This window comes from Salvia hispanica, chromosome 5 (genome assembly GCF_023119035.1).
Source record: "Salvia hispanica cultivar TCC Black 2014 chromosome 5, UniMelb_Shisp_WGS_1.0, whole genome shotgun sequence".
Lineage (NCBI taxonomy): Eukaryota > Viridiplantae > Streptophyta > Magnoliopsida > Lamiales > Lamiaceae > Salvia > Salvia hispanica.
In genome coordinates this window covers 39744553-39753503 of record NC_062969.1, presented here as the reverse complement: position 1 = coordinate 39753503, position 8951 = coordinate 39744553, and the positions used below count along the sequence as shown (strand labels likewise).

At 35.9% G+C, this 8951-nt stretch overlaps 1 protein-coding gene across 1 annotated transcript; it reads left to right on the top strand.

Moving 5' to 3' along the window:
* Window positions 1–2694: 2694 nt before the first annotated feature.
* Window positions 2695–6005, top strand: LOC125187830 (membrane protein of ER body-like protein). The gene is made up of 9 exons (XM_048084474.1): window positions 2695–2932; window positions 3377–3724; window positions 3824–3937; window positions 4062–4124; window positions 4300–4428; window positions 4523–4591; window positions 4684–5025; window positions 5143–5204; window positions 5468–6005. The coding sequence occupies exons 1-9, from the start codon at window positions 2728–2730 to the stop codon at window positions 5888–5890; spliced, it is 1755 nt and encodes a 584-aa protein (XP_047940431.1). The 5' UTR covers window positions 2695–2727; the 3' UTR covers window positions 5891–6005.
* The last annotated feature ends 2946 nt before the right edge of the window (window positions 6006–8951 follow it).

The following is an 8951-nucleotide window of genomic DNA, read 5'->3' as shown; positions in this document are numbered from 1 at the left end:
CTATGTTATGGTAGGGATTGTTCGGGTGGTATCCTCCCGCGCCATCGTACGAAGGAGGGTATTGCTCTCCTGACGGCTGATACCGGTAGTACGGATCCTCCAGCTCCCGTGCAGGGGGGCGCGTGGGCTCCGGCTCTAGGGGTGGTGGTGGTGGTGGTGGTCGAGACGTCGAAGCTTCGGCCTTGCGGGCTTCGCGGCGTTGCTTACTTCTTGCCTTGTCGAAGAGACTCATTTTAATTGGTTTAGAGTTTTGGTTGCATGTAGTACTATTTATATGTGTGTAGGGTTTTGTGTGTTAATATGGAAATGGCATGATTTTGTTGTATTATGGATTCACAATTTAATGATAAGAAGATCATATTCATAATGATTTTGTTGATTCTATCAATTTTCGTTTAAATTTTTTAATAATGATAAGAAGATATTCACAATGTATTGGTATGATTAATAATTTATTGCCGACGCCCAAGGGTCGTAGCCTCAACATGACTCGTGGGGGATTCCGGCCCCCGTTGCGAGAGCATGAACATTTCGGTTTTCTTTGGGCTTTCAATCATGTTGCTATGCTAAATCTCTTTTGTTGTTGTGTTATTTTTCTTTCACTTGTTTTGAAAAATAAATTATGATGTAGTAGTATATAAAAAACTGAGAAGTTTCAGAAAAAAAAAGTATGGCATGCAAATTTTTGGAATAAGATAGTTTTGAATTTTTATCTTCTCTTCTTTTTTCTTATTATTTCTCTCACAATATTTACAAATTAACTAAATTATCCCTTAATATTTTCACCACAATTTTGATATTTTTACTCCAATTCTGTATCACACATAAAATATATTATAGATATAATATACTCGTATTAATAAAAATCCCAAATTTGGGTCTCACAATCACGTTGGGCCATCTATATATTATAAAAATTTCCATTTTTCATATCTATAATATTTCTTATCTTTTGAATGTGATGAGCCCAACCAATTTGGATTCAAACTATATTTATTTGAAGCAATATTTAATCTAATATTTCTACAATACAAAATATGATGGAACAATATTTACTTCAATATTTCCACAAAAATATTTTTTCCTTTATTAGTAAAATTTATGATACAATCCCTGAGTTTTAAAAATTATGAAAACTATTACATTGCCCAGTTATGTATATAAGAATTACTTACAATTTGAAATAATAAACACAAATTGTAATAATTTACAAAAAAATTAAATATCTCTGCTGAATAAAGAATTGAGAGGAGGAATATGATATCCATCAACGATGCGGCCGAGGGCTCGGCGTCGCCATCGCAGAGGGGGCGGGGATCTTGGGGTGGTTAACTGGTTAAGGTTGAGACGTCGAAGCCTTGGAGTTTGAACGACGCTTTCTTTAATTATATGCCCAAGATAGTCAAGAGACTCAAAACCCATTTTTTTTGCATGGCTTAAATTTTTTGAGATTTAATTTGGTTGCATTTATCATTTATGTATAATCTTACATAGTTTTTACGTTGGTATGTGAATCTTGGGTATTTTTAATCGAATTTTGGGTGTGATTTTGTTGTATAAGTTTAGTTATATATGAGGATATAATGTCACGTTTTTGGTGATTATAGTAAGAAAATTGGTTCTTGATTTAGAGGTAATATAAAATTGGTTTTTGAGATGATGCATATATAGTGTTAATTTGTTGAAAAAGTATAGCAAACGATATAATGGTAAATTCTTAAGTAGCTTAATAAGTCTTGATTTAAAAGAAAAAAAATACTACTATGTAAATGCATATTGAGAATATAAGTTCAAAAAAGTTATATGTAAAAAAAGGAAAGCTTATGAATTAATGAAGTAATACTATGCAAAAGTAGTTAACCAACGTTCTTAATGTAATTGTAATATTGAACAGTTGTGTAATTAATTGGTTGATTTATTGATTTCTACTCTATCTCTCTAGTATGATCATTGGAAGACATAGAAATTATAAACACACACTAGAAGATTACTATGATCGATCATTATTATTTCGTAGGTTAATTCCACCAAAAGCACAACCTTCAAATCGAATTGCAAATTCGATTTTCCAACTTTATAAAATTGAAAGTCTGTTTTTAAAATTCAATTGGAATGGAAGAAGAAAATTTTGAAATTTCAATTCCATATCGAATTTTGGTGCAAAAAGGCAAAATACATGCTTATAAGAGAGTCAAACTTCATTTATTACACACATAATTAGCTAAATATATATGTGGGAACATAATGTTACTTCTTTATTAAATATTATTGGTAGGTAGAACAGCCTTGAAATTCGTCATGATATATTATCTACTACCTAGCTACAACTCTTATAATTAATCTAGTTTATTTAATAGTAATAAATATACGAAGAATCAACGTAGTACATATGAACAAAATCTTGTTTATCATTAGATATAATTTTACAGGTAGAAACAGCCCTAGTATTAATTGTATTCGTTAATTGAATATATTATCTCTAACCTAAAATTTTTAGTCAAAGTAAACAATTACAAAATAATCATTCACGTATCCATCACTACATAATGTCAGCTATGTATTTTACCAATTAATTAATTACAGTGATTACCGCACGTTAAATCATGTTCATATTCAACATATTATTTCTAATCGTTTAGTGATTATTTATAAATAGGAGAAGACTTTCTTAGCATTTTGCAAAGAACAAATAGTTTTGTTTATCATAACTTTTTTTTGTAAGGCATAATGGAAGTGGTGCACGACCATGTTGAGGAGGAGGAGGTGGTGACTGTGGAGGAGAAGCTGTTGCCGCGGCGACGAGGGCCGGACTTTGCTGATCCCATAGATGATGGTTATGACGAGAGCAGTGATGACACAGTGAACAGTGGATCCGAGGTGCTTCAAAATGTCGTATCAGATGAGAATAGTGTCTATTTTGACGACAAAAAAGGTAACAACAATTAATATGGTACTATTTCGCATCATTTGTGTGTTTTTAAAAGTAATGATTAGAAAATAGATTTTCGTTCATGTATTATGAAATTGAAAAATATATCGTTGTTTGTAATAATAAAAAAAAGTTTAAAGAAAATAAGTCTAAATGTATTTTTATTATTAATGAAGGAATATGGAAATGTCACGATTGCATTTGGACATACAAAATTGGACAATCTTGGGTTTATCATTTGCATCAGAAACCATTCAATCAGGGAGGTCAGTAGATTAATTAATTAATTAATTAGTAGATTAATTTTATGTTAACTCTAAAATCATGTAAAGTAAATAAGTTAATATGCATTTCTTCTTGCTCTAGGACTAATAGATTTCTTGGTATGTCAATTTGAGCTTGCTCGATCTGTTGAATTGCGACCTTAATTATATCATTTACCCGCAGATCATACCGAACTCCAACATTCGGAAATCGACAGCCACCATGAGGAGATCTCGAAAATCGTGCACGACGTCATCAACCGCCAACACATAGTGAATTTCAACGCCGAAATCGTAACCGTTCCGGCCAGAGAGAGCGTGATAGTCGAAGAAAGCGACGACGAAGAAGTGATCGAATTGGAATTCGAAAGGGCAGTGGACAAAGTCCACACACACACTCCATATTGTCCTAATTGTAGTAACCAAATTACTAAAGTAATTCTACGAAGAAAGAAAAAGGCAAGCCCTCGTCCAGACAAGCCACTTGACCTATTGGGATGCTTGAGTTGCTTCAGCATTTTCATACCTTCAGGTAATTAATAATATAGTCTTCATAATTTTTATTTAATTTATAGCATATGATTTAGGGTTTTAAAAAAATAATTTGGGGTTTTGTGTTTATTTGGAGCAGGGGATTGTTTGAATCCTTTTAGGTTGTTTAAATCCAAACCAAAATTGGAGAGTCACAATATAGAAGAAGGGCAACCACCAATTTCTGTAGGGGGTACAACTGCTGATGCGGGAGGTACTTTTCTTTATATACATTAGCATATGATCTTTATATTTATTATTAATCGATTACACATATAAGAACCATTTTCAAAGTGTATATACAAATTTTAGAGAAATCCGTTTAATTGGTTTCTCAGAGTCCAAACAAAGCCTAAAAAGCCCATCAATTGCCGTTGGGAGTACACCTACTAATGCAGCAGGTACATTTGGCTGATATATATTTTACGCAATCGATATTTTATTCACAACTTCTTAGTAAATTTTCTTCTTTCATTTTTCTATTATTCATCTTATACATACGTAGCATTAATTTTAAAAGGCCAAAAAATGAAAAGTTTTTGGTTCAAAGAATTGAAATGGTTATTTAATCTATAGGAACAGGGTATCGTTTGAATCCATTTTATTACTTTGGATACAATTCCAAACCAAAATTACAAAGCCCCAAAATTGAATTTGAGCAGCCATCAAATGATATCGATGGTAGTACAACTACTAATGCACCAGGTACCTATCTTGGCGTGACGGATTATATTCAAATCCATACACATGTACTTTAAGAAATATAATCATAATTATTGTATTTGCTTTTATTTACCAGGGATTTTAGGAGAAGCAAAACCAGAGCATAATCCACGTGATGTGTCGATTGATATTAAAGATGGACCAGGTGAAAATTTCATTCACAATATACTTGTTAGTTGAAAGGTTTGTAACCATGGTAGAAAAATAGCAAAATAACATAATAAATTTTTTAAATAGAACTGGTAGGAGGAAGACCTGCTCTACAACAACCATTAATTTTTGAAGCGGTTGGAGGTCCGCCTCCTTTACAAAAACCATTAATTTTTGAAGCAGTTGGAGGTCGGCCTCCTTTACAACAACCATTAATTTCAGAAGCGGTTGGAGGTCGGCCTCCTTTACAACAGCCACTAATTCCAGAAATGGTTGGAGGACGGCCTGCTTTACAACAACCATTAATTTATGGCGATCGGCGCTCTAGATCGCTTGAGTTTTGGAAATGCATCGTGTATGGAGGCCTACTCGAGTCAATCGCAAGTCTAAGCATAGTCTCTTCTACAGCTGCTTCAGACGCCACTACACGTACGTATTTCCATCAGTTTTTGCTTCTCAATTTTGCATAGAAAATCATTATGAAGTAATATCGAAATGTAGCATAGAAATATTATTCAACTCTAATGGATTATGTCTCTATGCTAGTGAACGTCGTGGTCATTGGATTGGCAACCCTACTTAGCGGCCTCATGGCATTTGGTTGCAACGTAAGTAAACTTATATACTCCACTCGAAATATTTATGACATGTTTGGTTTGAATTATAAGATATGATTAATACAATAAAATTAAAAAACCAAATAAAATAAAATAAAAATTTAATCATGCTAATCACAATTACACATCCATCAAACCAAAACAACCCATAAATCTTTATAAAATAAACCAAACATGAGTCAAATTATTTTCCTACTAAAGATCGTATTATAGTTACATTTCATGAATATTTATGCGTCTGCCCCTGCCTGCAGCTTGTGGAGTTACGAAATGATAACTCGAACGAGAAGTACCACGAACTACTTGGTCAGAGAGGGCACTTTCTTTTTCACTCGACGTTTGCCATTCTTTCCTACATCATTTTTGGGCTCGTGGCCCCCGTTACCTACGGGTTCGCCTTCCATGATAGCGACGACAAGGACTACAAGATGCTCGCAGTAGCTGCTGCTGGTTTTGGTTGCATCTTCGTCCTCGCAATTGCCAAAGCTTATGTGAAAGGGGTAGACAGATTTGGAGGCTATGTTAAGACAATAATGTACTACGTTACTATGGCAGTTAGTGCATCTGGTGTCGCATATGCTGCAGGAGATTTGATTGGAAAGCTTTTGGATGATCTTGGTTGGTTTCAACCGGCTCAAGTTGTTGCTTCTCAAGTTTCTTCTTTGGCCGCGTACTGATCAACAGGGTCGGACGCAGAAAAAATTTAAGTGGGGCTTATGTTTTTAATTTTTTGAGTTTGAGATTTCAAGAAGAGAATTTGCTTACTTTTTCTTGTGATGATTGTCGATTGAATTTTCCTTGCTAAATCTAAATCATAAATTTTTTGTTAAAACTTTTGACCATTCTCATGACTTTCACTCTATGTGAATCAAATTTAATCATAATTTTACCATTTCTAAATAAGTTGTATCACTCCACATAAGGTGAACCCCAACGATACCGAAATTGTGATCCCAAGAGAAAGTTCACATCATGAATGTAAATGCTAGAATTGCGATGATGAGTTGGGAACCCCTAAAATTGTTTAAAACACCGAAAACGCTTATCATTTCAAGTCTAGCTAAATTATAATGTTCGAGGAATCGACAATGTGTTCACTTCAGAAAATCAAGCTTCCATACCACTACGGCACTACCTATTTCATGAAAAAAATACTCCCTCCGTCCCAGATAATTTGGGACACTTTGACCTGACACGAGTTTTAAGAAATCTAATGGAAAGTGAGTTGAAAAAGTTGGTGGAATGTGGGTCCTATTTTTAAAGTATTAGTTTTATAATAAAATGTGAATATGAATGAGTCCAAAAATGGCAAAAGTGAGATGGGACAAATTATGTGGGACGACCCGAAATGGAATATTGGGTCGAATTATCTGGGACGGAGGGAGTACTAGTTTCATGAACAATTATGAATTACTCCATCCGTCCCCGATTAGGAGTCACATTTTGACTGGGCACGGGTTTTAAGAAATGTAAAGAAAAGTTAGTTGAGAAAGTTAGTGGAATGTGTGACCCATTTTTTTATATTGGTTTTATAATAAAATGTGAGTGAATTGAGTTGGTGGAACGTGGGACCTACTTACCATTTACGGTAAGAAAAATGAAGTGTGACTCTTAATTGGAGACGGACCGAAATGGAAAAGTGTGACTCTTAATCGGGACGGCGGGAGTATAATAAAGTAGTAATTATTTAATTGGATGATTGGAAAATTCACATATACAAGAAATCAAGTTATTCTATAAATGCAAATTTTAGCAAAATATAAAATCGTTTATACAAAAAAACAGAGTTTTTCCAATCAAAATTCCAAAAACGAAATCCCAATCTAGTCCGGCGATGGAGAGCGGCGGCGATGTAGAAGCCGGCTTCGCCAAGCTTCAGGGCGAAGATTTCGAATACTTCATGCAAACCTACTCCATCATCCTCGGCCGCAATTCGAAGAATTCCGCCGTCGACGTCGACCTCTCCTCCCTCGGCGGCGGGATGAACATCAGTCGCCGCCACGCCCGCATCTTCTACGACTTCCACCGCCGTCGTTTCGCGCTCGAGGTCCTCGGCCGGAACGGCTGCTACGTCGAGGGCGTCCTCCACGTCCCCGGCCACCCTCCGATCAAGCTCGATTCGCAGGATCGTCTCGAGATCGGCGACAAGGAATTCTACTTTTTGCTGCCCGTCAGGAGCATATTGGGCGGGCCAATTGGCCCGAGAAGCCACGGGAACATTTATCAAACAGGTTATGTGCAGCAGCAGAATTTGGGGAATCCGCCGCCGCCGACGCTGCCTAGCGGCGGGGGAGGGTGGGGTGAGTATGATGGGGAAGGTAGCGAGGGGGAGGAGGAGGAGGAAGAAGAAGAGGAGGATGAGGAGGATTGTGGGGAGGATGCTTCGTCGAGTGGGAAGAGAATGAGAGCTGATGGAGGCGGAGGTTATAGGTATGGTTCAGGTGAGCTAATTTTAGGGTTTGATTTGATTGAATTGGAGTTGTGTTTGTTGATGATTGTTGTTGAGGGCTTTTTGTTGATGTTTGTTTCTTTCAATTTTATTAATTTGGTGACTGTTGCTTCTGCTTACTGAGGTAGTAATGTTTTGATTTTGTTATGAACTGTTGCTGGTGATTTGAAGCCCAGTTTGCTATACATTCATCTGTAGACATTGGTGAAAGTAGGATTTGATTTTGACAGTTAAAAAGATGTTGATTGAAAAAATTGACAGCTGTTTTGTTTGGGGGTCGATTCTATCGGCTTCGTTTAGTGAATTTTCTGAATAGTATGGCATTTGTTGGTGATTTGAAGCCCAGTTTGCTATACATTCACAGGACGAATTTTCAGCGGTACCTTGTCCAGTATTGCCCAATTTAGCTGCGTTTTCGTGAAGTATGATGACCTTTGCTCGTCTCCATTATTTTTATATGTTTAGGATGGCATCGATAGTTGTTTGAATCGGAGTTGTGTTTGTTTAGGGCTTTTTGTTGACGTCTGTTTCTTTGAATGTTGGTGTATTTTATTTTGTTAATTGGGCTCCTAATCGTAAATATGTGAGTGTAGTTTTGCCTGCCGAGATAGAAATGCTTTTGATTTGTTATATCTTCTTGCTAATAGTTTGAAGATTTGTTTGCAACACATTCATCATCTTGAGTACAGGTAGACACTGGTAAAATAAGCTTTGATTTTGGCAGTTAAACCCATTTTAATTGAAAAACTGACAGCAGTTTGGTTTGAGGGGCAAATCTATCAGCTCCTTTAGCGAATTTACTGAATAGTAAGGCATTCTGATATAATTTTTATGTAGTGTTCCGTTGGCTGTTCGGTACTTGAACTGACTAGATTACAGTGCATAGGAAGAATTTTCAGTTATATCTTTATTGAGGTAGTAAAGTTTTGATTTTGCTATATGTTCTTGCTAATAATTTGAATCTCAGTTTGCAAAACATTCATCTTCTTGATCAGATGTGGACACTGGTGAACTCTATAATTGAAAAAACTGAGAGCAGTTTGGTTTGAGGGTTGATTCTATCCGTTTCCTTTTGTGACTTCGCAGTATGGCCTTCTGATATTGTTTTCGGTGTAGTGGTTCGTTGTTGAGGCTGTTTGGTACTTGGACTGACTCGTTTAGTTGTAGAGGATGAATTTTCAGTAATATCCTTGTCCTGTATTGCCCAATTTAGCTAGCATGATGACCTTTGCTCGTCTCTGCAATTTTTGCATGTTTAGGATGGCATCTATAGGTGTTTGTGATATCAG

What these genes read in the sequence shown, in the direction of transcription:
- LOC125187830 (XM_048084474.1), top strand. Translation starts at nt 2,728, where the DNA reads ATGGAAGTGGTGCACGACCATGTTGAGGAGGAGGAGGTGGTGACTGTG. An exon ending in TGATATTAAAGATGGACCAG is followed by an intron (nt 4,592 to 4,683) that starts GTGAAAATTTCA and finishes TTTTTTAAATAG; the next exon opens with AACTGGTAGGAGGAAGACCT. An exon ending in TGCTTCAGACGCCACTACAC is followed by an intron (nt 5,026 to 5,142) that starts GTACGTATTTCC and finishes TCTCTATGCTAG; the next exon opens with TGAACGTCGTGGTCATTGGA.